Raw genomic sequence first — 20,501 nt, 5'->3', positions numbered from 1 at the left:
GTGTTGAGTCCTGTACAGCTGTTCATAATGTAAAGTCTGTAGGCCCGTGAAAGTCCCCTTGAAGCATTTCAGCCAATTTTTATGAGCCATTAAACCCATAATAGGAATTACAAGGCTCTAAAGATGTGTTGTTAATAGGCACAGATACCCTTAATGAGGAAGCTTTATCCTCATAATCGAGCCAAGTAACAAAGTAAGCAGAACCATATGTCTGTGCCACCTGTAATATATCAACCCCCCTCCCCAAGTTTCTATTTATGTCTGTTTTTGCTACTGACTTAAATGGATTGAGGCATAACCACAAATGATTCTTTAAATGCAAAGAGCACTTTGTCTCTTGATGTGGTGACTATAAATCCTACAAGATCATTTACATTCTTCCTATGCCAATTGATCACTGATCTTGTTTAAAACGAGAATTGTTAAATTTCCCAGTTGACCACAGGATTCTAATCCCTGAATGGTTTTGTTCTTGCAAATTCTTCACAGCAAAACAGCCTTTTGCCATTATAAATGGCAAAATGATTAAATACCCGAGGGGCACACCAGACTGTTTACTGGCGCCCAAGACCACATCAATCCTTCTCTACTGTATCAGATAATATTTACACTTAAAAAGTTGGACTAACTACAAACATTTAGTCTCCATCTCTAGGACGCTCCCTCTTTCTCCCTCCCGTCTCCCAACCTCCCTCTTTCTAATTGGCTTCCAATAGCTTGCAGTTTCCTCTGAGGACTAGCACTGCTCATTTTTCCCAGAATCTTTGGACGGCAAAGAAAAGAAGACCTTCTCTCTCGGCTGCTCGAGATTGTCAATCCATTGAATTGACAGAAACCTAAATGGTGAGTTTTATTCTGTAGATAATTGTGCAAGGTTCAGTCAATATTGGATTAAAGAATGTATTCATTGCTTTCAATGTGATTTTAGTTTTTTTATATAGGCAAATTCTTTTTTCTTTTGCTAGTAAGTTTTGACTCTTTCGATGCAAATATCTATTTGCTAAGATTTTCTCCATTTTAAAATACTGTATTTTGCTTAAGAAGAACCACCACTAATGTGCTTTACTATGGAATAGCACTACTGAGTCATGGAAAGGCATGTCTTATGTAACTACATGTGACACTATGTTATTGGTGATTTTCATAATCGGTGTTGACATTTTTCTCAGTTAATGAGAGTGAAGACAAAGTTTCTCATTATTCACAATTCTGAAGGCAAACATTGAAACTAAAATGTCCTTTTCTTTATACCACATATAATTCATACCAGTTGCAATGCTCTGCTTTTTTGAGATAAGCATACAAAGAAAGCAAAGCTTCCCATAAGTCATTCCACAGATTGTTTCACTTGTGCTAATACTGTGATTTTACCCCATTGTTAATAGCTGATGCTGACATAAGTTTGCCGATCAGTCCCGCAAATTGATTCTGGAAGGATGGTATTTGTTTTGTGATTTTTGGCAGCCATTTAGTTTTAAGCACTGGGCTGTTCACAGCATTTGGAACCAAAACGTTAAACACGGGCCTGAGAGATAACAAGAAACTGTCCAGATGTCCTTGAACAGATGTTTCTCTTGAATTAAAGAGGCATGTGCTTTAACTGACTATGCAGCCCTTAAAAGAATGTTTTGGTGGTCTGGTTGTACCTCTCAATGTGAGCCATAAGCAGTTTCTTAACTTTTATATGAAACAGCTGTTTTAGAGACAGCAGACTTGCAGAGAAACCTGCTGATTTACAGCAAGACATAAACTCTTGGTTCAGTTCCAGGCAAGATTACCAGAAATGACAAGTCCATGAATCCTACTTCCTGCTTTAGAGACGCTGCGTGTTTATAGCTTGATTGTACTGCCTTGGCTTTTAAGCACCTCAGCAGAGATGGCAGGCAGTTACATTTATTATGGTGGATTGTTAGCACTTTCTGCATTTTTATTATTCACCACCTCACTGCAGTGAGTCTAGGTCTTACACGTATGTTAATACAACAGTCTGTTTACAATCCCAGACAATTATTTTGACATTTTACGTTTAAAAGTATGCAAATAATGTACAAATAATAAAATGCAGTTAACAAAATAATCACTCGTAGGTAGGATAGCAAAAAATATGTATTCTTAGCAACTCCATCTGTCATTTGGTGCTATAAAGCACTAAAAGTGGTTTTTGGCTCGTAATCATAGTGGACTGAGGTGCTATATACAGTAGAACCACTGAAGAACCATACAGGGGCTTAACAGGTTATTTATATGGAAACGGTGCTATAGCCACTAGTTGGGTTTGTCCGTATTTGACCCAACCATGGGTTAAAATATTCCAGCATTTTTCATGCATTATGGAATTTTAAAGGAGTTATGAATTAAGACATCAATTTTAACCCAAGCTTTTATTATATAAGAGGGAATCGTATTCAAGCAAACATCCTGTAAGTGTCAGAACTGAAAACGCCCTTGTTACTGAAATTACAACTGTTATAACATAGCCTTCCTTCGGATTCCGACATTGCGTGGTTGAAGTTTATTTTTAAAGACGTTCCTGCTCACGTGGGTAAAACATTGAGCGTTTGTTCGCTTCATTCCACCGCGGATTCCTTTGTGAACAAGGCACAGGTCCACGCTGGGTTTGAGGAGAGACTTAAATTAAAAAGCAGTGCTGTTGGATCAGATAGGAATGGTGCAGCAATCTTATGTGAGTAAAACATATTTGTACTATACGTCACTATTACTTTGTTAGAGATCGCTTGATATGTCCTGATAGCCATATTCACACGGGATTATTACCTGGGGACCTCTAATCATTTGTAATAATTGAAGAGGTTGTCTGTGATCTTAATCCCATGCAAATCGGCCATGTCTGTATGGTGGTCCACAAATTACCCACCATATTTTGACGGACACCAAGGTCCTGTGATAATATTATTCCCGTGCGAATCGGTATCTCTGTGATTTGGCAGGCTCATATATAATTTTTCAAGGTTTTATCCACCGTTTGCAAATAATTGAGGCTGTTTTGAAGTGTTTTTATATTATTTCGGGTGCTGGGTCATATCCATAAATTACCTGCCAACTAGGGTGACCACCTGTCCCGCTTTGCGTTGTACCGCACAGCATTTTCACCCCTTGTCCCACAAGTCGCATATTGAGAAAATGTCCCGCATTTTCATCAGTCTGTTGGTTTTTAGTTGTCACATTAAGAAACACGTTCTTTAACCCGAAACGCACATGAGACGCTTGTTTGCGCCATTGTTTATTTAACTATTTAACAGCGCAGTGTCAAACCCAGCGCACACCAGTGTCCAACGAGCTCATACAAACTATGTTTTAAAGCCTGACTTTTATCCAATGTATGAGAAGAAGGCAGTGATTTCAGTCATCAAGAGGCTGTGACATCTGTCAGTAGATTGGGTGGCGATCCCATGTCAACTTGCCAAATAAAGTCACTAAAACATAGTAAATTGTGTGGGTCTGAAACTGTGTTTAGCCTATAGGTTGTGGTTAGCGTATTAAAATAAAACTTGTTTACAAATCATGAAATTCATTATTTAACAATAATACATTTTTAAAGAGAAACTCTTTATCATTATTTGTTTGTTCTTTATTCCTTTAGTTTTTCTCTTTTTGAGAAGATCTTCAAAGTGTACAACATGATAACTCCTCTGTGCTCAAAATTTAAAGAGACAGTGAACCTTAAATTGAAATCGCCACTAATTTTTTATGTTATATAACATTTTATTGTTGTAGTTGGAATGGACTAAATAAAAAAATTATCAGCTAAAAAATTATATTAAAATGTTTTCATTCTGTTATTATATCACAGTTTTACGCATTTTCAATGTTGTCCCACATAAACAGAATACCTGTCCCATATTTGGTTTGTTGGGTGGTGGTCACCCTACTGCCAACACTGTCGTTTTGGACGGGAGTCTCCCGTTTGTTTATTTCTCATGGAAACTCTCTTAACATTTGACACCCGCGATCATGGGGATCTTCTGTCCGGTTCGCGATCATGGGTCTCAAATGCTGACAGGTACGGTCATATATCATTAAACACCATACAACTATAGGCTATACAAACTATACGCAAAGCCTTGCCATCACATCTGGGAAATAAGTCAGTAAATTTGATTAAAATCAAAGGCTTCACTTATCCCGTGCGAATGCGCCACATGAAATACAGATGTGGGGAGGTAATTTCTAAATTACATGAGGTCCCCAGATAATACTAATCCCGTGCGAATAGAGGGTATGCATTGACATCACTTTCCCATGTGAACACACCGGGACACGCCCCCCTTGAGCGCCAGGACACATTCCCCTGAGTGGTAAAACACACAGCAAAATGGCTGAGGAGAATAAGAGAAACATAGAAACCGGGACTAAAACATGACATTATTTGCTGAAATTACAAGCAGCTGAACTCGATGGTGATCCTTATAACTTCCCTATGACTTACAAAGGAACCAAGTGTTCCTGGACACTGAAATGTTGAACGGAATTGCGTTTCCTGATATTGTAAGCAGTTATTTTGCTGAATGTTTTGCCCCTAACGGGGGCGCGCTCTGGCGTGCTCACGTGGTAAAGTGACGACACGTCCATACCCTCTATAGCAGGGGTGTCCAAAGTCAGTCCTGGAGGGCCGGTGTCCTGCAAAGTTTAGCTTCAACCCTAATCAAACACACCTGAACAGCTAATCAAGGTCTCACAAAGCAGACCAGAAACTTCCAAACAGGTGTGTTGAGCCAAGTTGGAGCTAAACTCTGCAGGACAGTGGCCCTCCAGGACCGACATTGGACACCCCTGCTCTATAGGGATAATGTGTAACCTAACGTTACGTGTCCAACCAAATTCCCAGAAGGCTCCAACTAAGTTTACTACGCAAACTGTATCAATCATAGCAGTGGGCGTTTACTTCCAAGTCTTCGATGCGGCATTCATATTAACACCGAGCATTTGTCGAGCCGGCCTCAAAACGCGGGTAGAAAATAGCCTATTACTTATTGATTTTTAATGTTTCTGAATGTAAAAACCACACAAACGTCATAAGTAGACCTCATACAACAGTATAAAACAATAAACAAGGCCAATTCATGACACCTTTAATTTCTGTCGCTCTTTCTACATTTACACTTCATTTATTGAGCTTTTGCTTTATAATTATGATGTACTATTATATTTCCTATTGCACGCTTACCCTATTGACTTAGAGGTGAGATCATGCAACTCTCAGTGTTGCTGGACTGTTTTTCACATCATCTGCAGTCTAGCATAAGTCTGTTTGAACCTTAATGATGCTGACATCATCTCAAAATACTGTGAGACTATGACTGAGACTTTCTTTTTTCCTCTCCTCTCCTCCTTTTCTCCACAGACTGAAAGCAATGACATCTCTGCAGACGTATCCCCTTTCTCTCCTGCTTGTTATTGCAGTGCACTGTTCCAACTCACTTGAAGACAACAAGATCCCCAGTTTATGCACAGGCAGCCCAGGTATCCCAGGATCCCCTGGGTTGCATGGCAGCCCTGGTCAGCCCGGCAGGGATGGACGGGATGGGCGTGATTCCCCGCCAGGAGAGAATGGCGAAAAAGGGGAAAGAGGAGAGCCAGGTATAGAAACAAAACTTATTTTTCTTTGCTGATCTTCCTCAATGCTTTAAAAGCTTAAATGTACAATTTTCCTTTCCTAAAATACTACTCTAATGCATCTTTGTCTTTCTATTGTCCAAAAAATGCATAGTCCTCCTAATTAAAAAATTCAATAGCGCAACATAAGCATCCTATGTTTATCATTCACAGGTCAGTCAGGTATAAGGGGTCTCACAGGAGACAGNATTTATTGAGCTTTTGCTTTATAATTATGATGTACTATTATATTTCCTATTGCACGCTTACCCTATTGACTTAGAGGTGAGATCATGCAACTCTCAGTGTTGCTGGACTGTTTTTCACATCATCTGCAGTCTAGCATAAGTCTGTTTGAACCTTAATGATGCTGACATCATCTCAAAATACTGTGAGACTATGACTGAGACTTTCTTTTTTCCTCTCCTCTCCTCCTTTTCTCCACAGACTGAAAGCAATGACATCTCTGCAGACGTATCCCCTTTCTCTCCTGCTTGTTATTGCAGTGCACTGTTCCAACTCACTTGAAGACAACAAGATCCCCAGTTTATGCACAGGCAGCCCAGGTATCCCAGGATCCCCTGGGTTGCAAGGCAGCCCTGGTCAGCCCGGCAGGGATGGACGGGATGGGCGTGATACCCCGCCAGGAGAGAATGGCGAAAAAGGGGAAAGAGGAGAGCCAGGTATAGAAACAAAACTTATTTTTCTTTGCTGATCTTCCTCAATGCTTTAAAAGCTTAAATGTACAATTTTCCTTTCCTAAAATACTACTCTAATGCATCTTTGTCTTTCTATTGTCCAAAAAATGCATAGTCCTCCTAATTAAAAAATTCAATAGAGCAACATAAGCATCCTATGTTTATCATTCACAGGTCAGTCAGGTATAAGAGGTCTCACGGGAGACAGAGGGGATCTAGGTGAAAAAGGAGAAAAAGGAACCCCAGGCGAATGTGCAGTGGCACCCAAGTCGGCTTTTAGCGCCAAGCTCTCCGAGGCCCGAACAGCACCCATGGCAGTAGGGGAAGCAGTACGCTTCGACAAGATTGTGCTGAACGAGCAAGGGGATTATAATCCTGAAACTGGACGTTTCACCTGCAGGGTGCCAGGTGTTTACTATTTTGCAGTTCACGCCACAGTCTACCGCTCCAGCTTACAGTTTGACCTCATAAAGAAAGGACATACGGTGGCCTCCTACTTTCAGATCTTCGGGAACTGGTCCAAACCAGCCTCACTGTCTGGAGGCACGCTTATGCACTTGATTCCAGGAGATCAGGTTTGGGTGCAGATGGCACTGACCGAGTACACAGGATTTTACTCCAGTCCGAAGACTGACAGCACTTTCAATGGTTTCCTAGTGTACTCGGACTGGAAAAACTCTGCTGTTTTTGCATAAATGTAAAGCACCTAGATTTCTGATATCATAGGCAGGACAAAGGCCTTCACTGGCCAGCATTTGGCCTATATTAAATCTCTCTTTTTACCAGTTATTAAAATCAATTACGTTCAGCATTGCAAGCATAGCAAGTTTCCGTTCTATGCAGGTTCAGTAAAAATAAAATACTAAAATAAAAACTTTCCAATAATAACACATATTCACATATTTTCATTTTTACTGTTTTTCTGGTTGGCGGTCTGTTTTGTGAAAAAGTGTAATAAAATACTTTTGAACAGTAGAAAGTATGAGTTCAATAAAAAATTACACACCCATAATTACAGCATTTGTCATTAGCTATTTTTTAAAGGGAAAATCATTTATGCTGCAGTCACAGACCGGGAGCTGGCGTTTCATGGTGCATTTAAGGTAAAGAATGAGGGAGTTATATCAGTAGTGTTTCAGAATATCGGACAGTACTGTGTAAATGTGCAAAGACATTGCAGCAGAGCAAAATCTGTTTGGAAGCTTCTGTTTGTTTAGTAAGAGAGACATTTTTGTCATCAAGCCCAGTTATTCAGGCCAATATGTAACTTCCTATTTACATAACACAGACACAGAGCTTCTCTCTTTTTCTTTCTCTTGCATTTCTGTGTTTTTCTTTCAAAAAGTAATTCCAATATTCCCCAGGCTGCTGGCAGAGGTATACACGGAATGTTTTTGCAAAAAAGTTGAGAAAATTCTTAGGTACATTTGTATTCTCCCTTCGTGCAGCTCATTTTCATGAGATCATGGCCTATCCCCACTCAGCTGGAGAACAGTGTATTTCAACCAGACCGGACAGTCACAAGAAGTTCAGAGGCCTGAATCCAAATCCTGAAATTTCGTTTTTTGAGCAAATATGTTTTGACAAATATATCTAATATAGGAACAAATTAGACGAATGTCCAAGCAAAACAGTATTCAACAGGTTGAACAAGATAATCTATCTATTTGCTATATATAGTCAAACCAAAAATGATTTAGACACCACTTTTTGATATTTTTTAATAGTGGGTGCAAGACACTGTCGTTTATGTAGTTTATTAAGTAAGGATAGCAAAATAAAGTAAACTGTGACATACACCCATAAATTCTTTAAACTACCAGTAAAATTGATAAGCATTCGGGACCAAATTATTCAGACAATTATTCATGTGTTTTGTTTAAGTGTTTTTTCTTTAATTGCTGATGCCACATTTTTACACCACAGACTGAACAAAATTAAGCCTTGCTTGGTAATTGGTTGCCCTAAATTGGTATTATCTAATTGTGTACTTAAATTTAACAACTGACAGCTATTCAACCTAATCCATTACATACCTTTCTATCGAAATGATCTGACATTATCATGATAAATTTGTTCTGACAGAAATATATATTTTTTGTCTTAATAATTTTTGGTTTGACTGTACATACAAGGATACAGAATGATTACATGGTATTTGAATGCTACCCTAAGGTACTGAAAAGAATACCAATGTCTAATTCACTAAACATGTGATACGTTTTAAATATTTTGTGAGTGTCCATAACTATTTAAAAAATAGGCTATAATAAAATATCATTATGAAATCTCTTTATGATCCCCTTATTCCCTGTAATTGTATGTTCGTGTAATAATATTACAGATGTTAGAATTCCAAATAATGTGTAATTTTGATGTTTTTATTACGCACATTACATCTACGACATATCATGCTTTAGATGTGAGCTTCACTATAACACCAGCAGGGGGCGTCTCTGTATCATATAACCCTGACTGCCAGTGGAACGTACAGAGCACAAAAACTCAAAACGTTAGTGTTTGAAACGCTGCTGCATTTATTACATACGTATTTTATAGGTAGCGTGTAATTGATTTCTGACAAAAAATAGAGCAAAGGGTTTATTCAATCCAGATGTAAATAATTGATATTTCACTTAAATAACTTGTAAGAAGGAACTTGCTCTGCCTTTAATTTAAGATAACGCCATATGTTTTCGTTAATTAACGTTAATACCAATATATGTGAACTTGGCTCTAACAACAGGAGGGGGCGCCGTTTTATCACAAAACAAAGAATATTACGTGCAGGAAAAACTAATTAAAATAAGGATCTACTTAAAAGCATATATTATTATATAATAATACAATAAAATCTCATGAAACTCGCACGTTGTAGCCTATCATGACGCAGTAAAGTTTGACAATTAGATTGTGTGTAATTTTACATGTTATTACGCGAAAATTTATAAAAAATTTCCTTACTAAATTTCATGTTAGTAAAGTGTAAAACTTCGAATAAGACTCCCCCACCCCAGATGGACGAACACCTTCAGTCTGCTTCAACTTCGCGCTGCACAAAATCTCGCGATAAACGTTAAGAACGTGATGTTGTTGCTGAATTTTGATTCAACAAAAGTTGAGGTGACAAAAATTCTTGTTTCAAAATGATTGGTAAAGATCTCTTCTGTACCTTGCACTGCCTTCTCTGCGTCTAGGTCTAGGTTAATATGAATTGTTAAAGGTGCCGTTCCCAATTTTCAAACGTTAGTTAGTGTGTAATGTTGCTGCTAGAGCATAAATAATATCTGCAAAATTATAAAGCGCAAAGTTCAATGCCAAGCGAGATATTGTCTTTAACATAATTCGTTTTTCAAGGACTACAGAGAACGGCTGGAATCGGACTACAGCCCTTTACTTCCCAGGTAAATGATGTCACTGTTCCGAGTTTTGAATAACCTCCGCCCAAAGGAATGCGCCTGAAGTAGTGTTTGGTTATCAGAGATTGTAAACGTTTAACTGAGCTACATGCTTAATTACTTTCACTTTCATCAGAGTCCTACAGCTGGTAATAAGAATTCAGTGACATACATTCTTAAGATAACCAACGGTTAAATAACAGCTTCCATGACTTTAACATCGGCTGTGAAAGCTGTTCTGTGTAATACACTGATATTGTGTGTGTGTGTGTGTGTGTGTGTGTGTGTGTGTGCCCATACATCTAAAACACTTCTATGAAACGTCCTTTGAAGTCCTGCTTGCAAATGTCTCCTGGTCAATCTGCTTCTTTTATTATCCAACTTACTGAAGGTCCAATATAAAAAGGCAAAACTAACGCTTCTAGTGTTAAAGTCCCAGTGAATTAAAAAAAAAAAAATTCAGAATAAAAGTGAAAGTGTGAGGGGTCCAGAGTGATTTTGCGAGTTCTTTTACTCACTCTGGATGAGTACAGTTCTTGTAGATTGGGGAGGGTTGTGCCAGTGATTCGCTCAGCAGTCCGGACTATCCGTTGTAGTCTTCGGAGGTCAGTTTTTGCAGCTGAGCCGAACCAGACAGTTATGGAAGTGTAGAGGATTCAATGACAGCTGAGTTGAACTGTAAGAGCAGCTCCTGTGGCAGGTTGAACTTCCTCAACTGGCGAAGGAAGTACAGCCTCTTTTTCCGAATCATTTTTTAAAGCCTAGGTGGTTCAAAAAGCTTCACGTCGCCATCACTAACGCAACCTACCTGTTTCTCTGGGCTGCCTTCGTGCACAGACGCTGACTCCGAAGTCATGGCGTTCGGCTGCTATTTGTAACCAAACGCGGCCAGCGTTTTTTTTCCCTAAAAAAGCACGTTTATCAACGTTTTCTTGTCATAAAAGAAGTCAAGTGAACACGGCCTAACAGTAGGGGGCGCCGTTTTATAACCAACAACGAACAATACATTCAATAATAACAACAGGAAAAACTAATTAAAATAATGATCTGGTAAAAAAAACATACGAATGCCAATAAAAATAACATTTCTGACCCCCAATTACCATTTAACATTCCATTTACTCTACAGTTTTAATCTTTTAATCCTTGTGGAATTACAGCACGAATAATGACAGCCATAATGGAAGTCCCCAGTACAGAGTGGACAACATTGTTATCTGAGTGGGTGTGAGTATCTGGTGTTTTTTTTCCTTATTCTTATTGACCCAGAGGCAGGAATGTTACTTTTGACCCAGAGGGGACTTCCCATTTGTAAGGTAAACTTTACCATGTCCGCATATATTGTTAAGTGGGCCCAGGGCCAGATATGTTTACATAAACTCTGAATTCAGTAACCCCATGATCTTGAGACGAGTCTTGCTGCTGCTGTATAACGTTAGTTCTAGAGATTTTTGCACTAGATTAAGAGTTGTCCGACGTTTGATGGCCAATACACCCAAATATGAATAAGTACAAGCCTCGCAATATTTATTTGCCGATATTTTAAATTTATCAGTTGATTCGTTTATTTGATCAATTACTGAAGAGTAGGATAAAGGTTTCTCAACTTGTTTATGCCGCAGTGATTAAAATAAACAGATATAGGCTACTAAATACTGTAAAATGTACCTTACTATCCACAGCATATACGATATGTTAAAGGCTTCAGATAAGTTTAATGCAAACTGTCGACAAAAACAGAAGACTAATAATATTTGCAGTGATATTGTATACTAGGGGTCGTCAACGTTTTGGGGGCAATAAGGACCCCTTAGATGAGAGATGCATGGATCAGGGACCCCCTTATACTAAATGTGTAAACGGAGCTAATTAAATAGAAACAACCCTATTGTCACAGCAATATTATGTTAAGACATTACATTAGCACTATTATGTTATTGTTGCACATAGGCTAAATACTTTTCTGTGTATTATTTTTGTTTTTAATATAGATTGCTTGATTATTTAAGGGATTTGCAGCATCAAACATTTTCATTTTACTGTGAGATGGACAATTAAACATTTATTTGAACCTTTTTTTTAAAGTTTTTATTAAGGCTTCAGTGAGATGACTGACCCTGGTTAATGGCACAAAGACTATTCTAGTGGAGGTAGGGGTTGTCTCTGGATGCGAAAGAAATGAGTGCAGATTTTATAAATTCTGTTGTAAAATCAGGCCGTTTTATGAAGTGTTCTCTGCGTGTTGCAGAACACACCGGCCGCTATTTTATCGTTCTGAGCTCCGTTGTCTTTCTCGTGGATCAGCATTGTCGTGGCTGTTACACGAACATTAACACGAGTTTTTTTCTGCAGAGCATCATATCAGACTAAGAGCAACATGATGCAAAGAGTCCGCGTTATTTTCGGGGCAACTTGTTTGACGTGCACCATCAGTACTACACCGTGTGCGTTTCATTGATTTTAAACACGTACGATAGTTCTGTCAGAGTTTACAATGCAGAAGCGGCGTTGTCATTTGGCTGTCAAATTAGCGCTTTACAGCTTTAACAAATTTGAACAGAAGTTCAGAAACATATGAGAATGCACTTTATTTGCACGCAACTCCTTTTATGCGTACTTTTATCGGAAGGGAAACAGAGAATGCACTGATTCTAACCCTTCCGGTTTTTATGATGCAGATGTAACGTTTCTTCCATTGCTTGCTTCCGCTGCCCGAATGGATGTTGTTGTCTGCACGCACGCAGGTTAAAATTGCAATGCGCGGGAGCTTCAATGAATCCGCGCGGCCACGCACGTGCGCAGCTTAAAGAGAACATTGGTTGTAATATTTCTGTACCCATGCTTTACATATGTAACAAAAAGTTGCCTGTGAGTAAATAGTAATTAGCGGACCGTGTGCAGTTGCATCGCGGACACCCGATTGAGGACCTTTTTTGTATACCATGATCCGTCTTCAGATTAATGTCAGGAAGTAGTCGTGGCCGAGTGGTTAAGGCGATGGACTAGAAATCCATTGGGGTCTCCCCGCGCAGGTTCGAATCCTGCCGACTACGAAACATTTAGTTTTCCCGCATCACGGCCACGCATTTGTTTCGGGAATTTGTTTTCTGTTGTTCTTGATGAAAAAGATTTAGTCTCTGAAATTATATAATTAAATCAGTATCTGTTAATCCGTGCAAAATGATTGGTAAGGCCTTCCTGCAATCTGATACGAATAACACGGCATGTGTATCACGTGATGTCTTTCGCAAAGATCTTGTAAACTAACATCACTCCAGGTATATATTATACATTTAAAAGAGGTGGAGACATAATGCTTAACTAAATTAAATTATGTGTATAATGTCCATTAATGCATAAAAACAATGCAAAATCACCCAGTCATAATTCTCACAAAACACTTGTTAATTATTAGGGCTGTGCAAAAATATCGATACATGTAACTATCAATATTTTTTTTCGATAGTGTATCGATAGTGATACCTCTACTATCGCTAATTTTTTTAAAACCATGTCATATACATACGGCCAAAAGTAAGTGGAAGCGAGCATGGTGAAAAATATAAGAAAGCTTGGAGCTCTCAGAGCTGATGTGTGGGTGTGCTTTGGTTTTCAAAATAAGTAATGGAGTAATGAGTCATATAAAATAATGCTGTTTGTAGGCTTCGCAAGTCATGACACAAGTCACTCGGCTACTGCAGTGCATTAGACAAAAGTTTATTAAGAAAAGTAACAATGACATTTATTGTGCTTTCACAGATGTGACACCAGCTCATTTACAGCACGGATGAACCAGGGGTTTTATACTGTCCATGTTCAGTGTTTTAACTGTAATGCACCACAACAGCCAAGTGACTTGCGTGAGCCACCTTATTCCCCTGTGCTACCCACTTGAGGGGCGCAATCCACAGTTTGAGAACCCAAACCTCTGATCTAAAGGTCCATGCATCAAACATCATGGCCACTCTGAAGAGGTAAGGGATGTTTTTACACTTATCCTTACAGACAATCCCCGGTGGTGCACAGCATTTTGTATTTCTAGTTCTACTTTTTACATTTTCTATTTAAAGTATTGCAATACCGTAAATGTGTATCGTACCGAAATACATAGCAATATATTGTATCGTGACCCATCTATCATGATATGTATCGTATCGGGAGGCACTTGCCAATACACAGCCCTATTAATTATGTGACTAACAATCATTTGAATAGAAGATTTTATCTCAGAGCACAAGATAAGGAAATCCTCTTTCATCCATTTTAAACAATAGGACATCATGGTGTCACTTCCTAAGCTTTAGGATATTTTTAATGCATTGTTCTCAGGTATGCAGTAACAAATAGGAGACATGAAAGATTATAAATGACAGTACTTTTTTAAACAACTATTTTTGTTGTTTCCTTGTTTACATTATGTTCATGTATTTGTCAGAGTCCCTCATCATGTCTGCACCGGTTTGCAAAAATATTGACGTGGAGCTGTCCAGTGCCGTGTCCCTTTTTATTCAGACTTTTTTTATATGAATTTCACACATCTTTAATCAGATTTTACAATTTAAAGCCGGTGGATGGCTTTTCAAACAATTATAAATGACATACATAACCTGTGGCAGTGTTTCACATGATGGATTCCACTGCCGCGATTGGGAATGTCGTGTCTAAATCCTGTACTAAACAACTGAAGGAAGTGGCCTCCATTACACTCTCCAGTTCATAATGTCCCAACACCCACATTTGAACTGTCCTGCTGATCTCATCTTAAAGCGTTTCATGAGTGGGATGAGCAATTTATCACAATCAAATACTGACTGTTGTAAATTGTATTTCAAATCCATTGAAAAACAGATACTACAGCTTTGTGATGGGCTAAAAACAAGGCAAAATCAATCACAGTCAAATACTGTTTATTGTTTATCTGGATGATGGGCAATGAAAACAGCTTTGATATTATTCAGCTGAAGAGACAGACATCAGCTGTACCCACAAACACTGTAACTGGAGACCTTCCTATAAAACACATGTCCGTAGTACAAGAATACTAAAAAGTCTGGGCTTAAAATATGTAATGAAAACCATCATAAAACAAACAGACAGCATAACCAACCATGGGTCAGCACATCTTAACCAATTCCATTACTGTTGGTGACAAAAACAACCAGGGACTTTATCCAGTCTTGTAAAACAAAATTCTTCACATCTTTTGAAACGACAACATTGTGAAAAGAGTATTAGATCGAATGGGGTCTGCAAATGTACCTGATTGTCTTTCGCATTTTGTGCCTTTCTGAATACAATTGTGGATTACAGCTATTGGGATAAAACAGACTGGAGTATCAGACAAGACCAAATAAGATAAACGTGCAAGGCTTTACCTTGAGTCTCTAATGCACAGATAAAAACAAGATTTTTCCAAAATAGTGAGTTGTAACAACACTCACTGAACAAAGCCGAGCTAAAAGCCTTTCTGACACTCTTTTCTTTACCAAACAGCACTCATGTGGGAATCAGCCAGGATAAGAATTGAATTACCGTCTCTTGAAATATTTTTTTTAACAGAATTTCTGTTTCAAACTGTGCTGATCAATACCATTTCAGCAGTTAAGAGAGCCATTAAAAAACCTTAACGCTGTTCAATAATAAATGACAAAAAGAGCACAAATTGCTAACACATTACCAGATTGTACAATGGCGTCTGAGAATGTTGTAGTAGGACTCATGCAGTCACAATAAGTGTACAAAACAGTTTTAGTGGAATGATTACAGGGAAGGAAAAGCAAAATGCACATAGATTTCTCTGAAATTATAAACAAATCAATATGTTGTTTCCATTAAACCTTTGTACAGTTAGGAAAGATTTAAGCATACAATTCATTTTGTAAGAATTATTTAAGGATTGTACATTTGTATTTATTGTAGCATACAAATGTTCCCCCAAACAGAAAGTATGCACAGCATTTCAGACCATACTGCACAAAAACTTTCACAACTAACCCAGCGTTTGTTTAATACAAAGCTTACATTCATGTAATATGACAAAAATAGTGTTGCTACAAAAGATGATTATGAGAAAATGACAGCGAGTATAAAAACATAAGAAAGCACTGTCACAGTTGTCAGCCTCAACATCACAATCATATCTGAATATATAAAAGCATGTTATTTAATCTATACACAATCAATAGTGGAGATAAGTCATTAGTGGAATGAACAAAAAAAAAAAGATTTTGACAGGAAAAACATCTCCACCAAGAGCAGTGCTGCTCAAAAATCCTGAGACAAAAACAGATTAGTAAACAAGTCCATCAGAGATACACGTCCATGGTCTGTAGGATCATGTGGCGACAAAGAGGGCAGTTGTGTTGGTAGATGGGTTGGCTCAGCAAAATGTTGGTGCAGACTCTACACAAGCACAAGTGACGACAAGGTAGCAGCACAACAGTCTTAGTGCTGTCCTGACAAATAACACACTTCTTCCTCTCCTCCTGCTCCTGTAAAAGTGTCAGTAGGTTTTCAGTTGGAGGGCCTTTGCAACAATCCTCAGAGGGAAATTTCCGCAGGGGCCTGTGAGTACTGGAACTGGGGAGAGGCAGGTCGAGAGGTTCGTCCACTTGCTGGGCATCTTGGGGTGCATCCTCCGCCACCTGGTCTCCCCCAGCTTGAGGTGCTCTCTGCTCTTGGTGAGGCTCTGGTTGTCCACCCTCCCTGTCCACAGCCATGCCAGCTTCTCTTCGCGCAGCCACCGCCCAGAGGCTTATCCGACTGCGATGCCAGGCGAGTCGCTGCCACACGTTCCTTTCAAGCACTCTGAGACGGTGCACTGTCCAACGGAGACGCTGAAGGACAGGTACTGTGTTAATGTAATTGACAATATGCAAAGCTCCTTGTCGAGCGAGTACAGGGTTCAGGTACACAGTGGCACTCGCAATGATGACCAGGGTGAGCAACAGCCCATAAGAGTTGAGCAGAAATACGCTGACAAAGACGTGGCACACGGACCCCAGGAACTCCATGGCCAGTCTGCATGGTGTCCACAAAAGGATGGAGGTGCCCACAAGAGTACTGTAAAGAAAAGTAAGCACAGTCAATGTCAACTCAACAGCTTTCTGCAAAGGGCAGGATACAGCTTCCACCATGCTGACCAACACAGCATATAAATTTTGTGTTCCAATGAGCAGGAGGTTGATGATTGTGTTGATGAAGTACAGCAACAGGCTGAACACGATGCCACAACCCTCCCAGGCCTGCCGTAGCAAGCCATGTCCCGACAGCAGTCCACGGTGGAGAAGCTCTTTGGTGCGGAACAATAAATGTGAAGACAAGTATCCGATCATCTTGAAGCTTTCCAGCGCGCCTCCGATTAACTGCGACCAGCCTCCGACCATGTTGTGTGTCACAACAGTCACCCCGTCCCTCATTGTGATTATGCAAAATAGAGTGATATTCCAGCACTCCAACACAGAATTTATGAGTAGCATGGGTAAACTATTGACAAAAGAGATCACTGCCACCAACAGCTGAATTATTGAGCTGACAATCACAAAGTTTAAATCCAGAAGGAGGCCAATGATATCTATGCATTTCCCAATTGTACTGAAAACAAAGTGCAACAGACCCATAATAAGGATACCCTCTTGTGCAATGTTCTCGGTATCACCTTAGTTGACTGAATTTGAATGTATCATTTGTTGTTTTATGTGTGCTCTCGCACTACAAAACAAAACCGATAACATGTTTTGTAGTAGTTACCGATCTGAAACAAACAGGTTCGCTAGCAAAGCTAGCTAGCATCTACCCCATTCGCATCACAAGTAACGTAAAACGCGTCTTGGCAAACCGCTGAAAATGTCCCGTCGAGTCGTATTTTAGCTGAGCCTTCGCTGAGAAAAACACTCCTTAGATGGTGTAGAAAGACAAAATAGAGTTTAAACACGGTTAGCATAGTAGAGTAGCTCCTCACACATGGCCATGAACTGTTCAGCGGATGTTTACGTTTGAAAACAGAAAGCGTCCATGTTCGCTGATTGCTAATATTTATAGTCCAAGAACAGCGCTGTAACCATTCATTCTTTGTATATTGTGTTAGCCGAGCTGTCACGTTGTTTACTGAAGCTCCAAGACTAAGAAAAAATATTTCTTGCGGTTATTATTTGACTAGAATGCTGTGCTTCTCTCTAGCTGTTTCAGTCCGTTGTTTCCGCCTCACAACAAAACACAAAAGTGTTTGAAGCGCATCAACACGCCACTCAGATTGCGCAGAAACACGATTTTGAAGAATATCATGCAACATTTAGTGTTCTTTCTTTCTTTCTTTCTTTCTTTCTTTCTTTCTTTCTTTCTTTCTTTCTTTCTTTCTTTCTTTCTTTCTTTCTTTCTTTCTTTCTTTCTTTCTTATTATTGTTATTGTGCACACATTTTCTTAGTTTCTCTGCTAAACATTGTCAGGGACTTAACCTCCGCTTGAGGCCAAGTACACATTCTCGGGTAAGGTCTCTTGGGAAAACAAACAAACTATACTGATCTGAGCCCCCATTTGGAAATAACAAAGCCTTGGAGGATTCATTTCTTTTGACAGATTTCCTTCTGGAGAATAAAGCAAAATATGACTGCTGTTTTTGCATTTCTACTGGTCACTTCCAGACTATTAAGCTGACAAGTCTTTTTTCTGTCCTTGCAACCTTGAGCAATAAAGGAAATGCTTATCTCTGCTAACATTTTTTCCCTAATTGCAACAACAGATTATTTTGTCAGTGACTGTTCTATTGTTATTTTTTTTTTACATTGGCCCATTTCTTAAGAAAACATTTTTCCTCTCAAATATGATGATACTTGTGGGTGTTATGACAAACCGTTTTAGTTAACGTCCACACAGCATATTTTTGATTGTTAGGTTAATTCTTCATTCTTAGATTTAATTATTTATTGTTTGTTTGTTTGTCAGTTGACTTTTACTTTCTTCATCTAAAAAATATATCTGTCTCATGTTGTTACAAACCTGTATTTTATCCGTTTTATCCGTTTATCACAAAATGAAGAAGTGTGCCATTTGAATATGAGCATTTTACATCCTGCCTAATGTCTCCTTTTAGGGTCAACAAGGATATAAAATGCTCCTGAAACTAACAGCTTTGTTTATCCAAAAATGAAATCAAATGGAACGTGGCTCAGTAAATGATGACAGAATTTACATTTTTGGGTAAACTACTTTTTAACTTGTATCTGGTGTCTGTTGACTCAGGAATTTTACCAAAGAACTATTAATAGTTAGTCAGAGACAGACTTGATTCAGTAATCCAGATGTTTCTATGGGAAAACTCAAACTCTGAACAGTAGAAACCACTGGTGTGCAGTCTGGTCACAACCTATGCTATGACCCCACATACCACAGCAACCCACAGACTCCAGCCAAGTTCAACACTGCTTAATAAGAATGATAAGAAGGAAGCATACTGTACATGGGGTAGAGAAAATATTGATACATTGAAATTACCAGTCCCATGGATTCTTAGTCTGTGAAAATTTGTTTTCCCATGTGATCCTTCCCTATCAACTTCATGCACCAAAGATAGGAAATTAACCTTAGTGGTAAAACAGTGATTCTCAGCCAAATGTAGCTTATTCAAGCCACAAGAATCAGCGAATTTCATGAAGATTCAACAAGATTCATATTCATGGATTCTTGTGTTTACCAAAAGTTCCCAAAAGACCAGGACAAACTTTAAGTTATTTATATCTTCACATCAGCATAGCAACAGCCTTATGCCAGGATGAAGAGCATTGATGTCTGTGCCTTTCTGAAACAATCCCTGTTTTTGTGAAGAATCTGTGTGCACATACTGTGGGAGTGGGACCCTAAATGCCGTTGCCCTTGAGCCCCTTCACTCTTCTGACGTTTACAGCCACCACCCTTGTGTTCCACAGACAATAGCCTCTCTCATTCAAGCAGACAACTCCAAAAAACTTTCCCCAGGGTCCAGCATGGAAAGAATGACTTTTTCCTATTTCCTTCCTCCTAACTGTCATGGAGGCTAAGGCAAGGGTCTTTCCGCCACTTAAAGAAACACATTCGTACTTGACGATTAATCATTATCAGTAAAGACACTGCGTGATGTCTTGAGTGGCCAAGAGCCACATACAGCAAATATTTGAAGTTTAGGTTCGATTTTTATATTGTGGTATAATCTATGGATCTTTTAACAGAAATGGTGCATCAACAGAATCTGTTTAGGCCTACAGATTGCATTGTAAAACGTGATTGTAAGATAAAAACACACTTTAACAAACAACAGGAAGCCAAACATTTGTGTAGAATCAAACAGTATAAATTACAGTTTACACAACAGTTACTTTTTAGAAATGGGATTAGAACGTTAAACTTTCCACTGCGAAGCATACCCAAAACTTAAAGTACTGTGAAAATTTGTTTTCCCATGTGATCCTTCCCTATCAACTTCATGCACCAAAGATAGGAAATTAACCTTAGTGGTAAAACAGTGATTCTAAAACAGTGAGTGTATTGTCAGTAAGTGAAGAGTGTTTCTTCCTTGTGTTATTTGTAGAATCTGAACATGAGGACAACAGGAATTGCACTTCAAAATGTGTTCACACACAATAGTGTTTAAGCCATGTGACTTCCAGAGAACATAAACAGAATATATTAATGTATAAAAGTCTGTTTCATCTTTAGCTTCAATCCTTACAACTAAATGTACGAAGCTCATTTTATTTTTAGGTTTTTAAAGAGATAGTTTAAAAGGAAAATTGCCTAATCATTTATTTAGTTTCTTTTCTC

The 20,501-nt window shown here is 38.8% G+C and overlaps 2 protein-coding genes and 1 non-coding gene across 4 annotated transcripts; 2 read left to right on the top strand and 1 right to left on the bottom strand.

The window, feature by feature from the left end:
• Positions 1-729: 729 nt before the first annotated feature.
• On the top strand, positions 730-8,571 carry c1qtnf5 (C1q and TNF related 5). 2 transcript variants are annotated; one of them, XM_057350269.1, is made up of 3 exons: positions 730-843; positions 5,363-5,598; positions 6,486-8,569. In XM_057350269.1, exons 2-3 carry the CDS (start codon positions 5,373-5,375, stop codon positions 7,004-7,006), a joined length of 747 nt encoding a protein of 248 aa, XP_057206252.1. In that variant the 5' UTR covers positions 730-843; positions 5,363-5,372; the 3' UTR covers positions 7,007-8,569. The 2 variants fall into 2 exon arrangements, with proteins under 2 accessions (XP_057206252.1, XP_057206253.1); XM_057350270.1 differs by lacking the exons at positions 730-843; positions 5,363-5,598 and adding an exon at positions 5,944-6,296 and having other exon boundaries at positions 6,486-8,571.
• Positions 8,572-12,680: 4,109 nt separating this feature from the next.
• Positions 12,681-12,762, top strand: trnas-aga (transfer RNA serine (anticodon AGA)). Its single transcript has one exon. It is a non-coding gene; the product is annotated as a tRNA-Ser (tRNA).
• Positions 12,763-14,181: 1,419 nt separating this feature from the next.
• rnf26 (ring finger protein 26) lies at positions 14,182-17,909 on the bottom strand. The gene has a single exon (XM_057351050.1). It carries the CDS (start codon positions 17,326-17,328, stop codon positions 16,015-16,017), a length of 1,314 nt encoding a protein of 437 aa, XP_057207033.1. The 5' UTR covers positions 17,329-17,909; the 3' UTR covers positions 14,182-16,014.
• Positions 17,910-20,501: the final 2,592 nt, after the last annotated feature.

This window comes from Triplophysa rosa, linkage group LG14 (assembly GCF_024868665.1).
Source record: "Triplophysa rosa linkage group LG14, Trosa_1v2, whole genome shotgun sequence".
Taxonomy (NCBI): Eukaryota; Metazoa; Chordata; class Actinopteri; order Cypriniformes; family Nemacheilidae; genus Triplophysa; species Triplophysa rosa.
The sequence above is the reverse complement of the archived record's forward strand: the minus strand, read 5'-3'. Positions and strand labels throughout refer to the sequence as shown.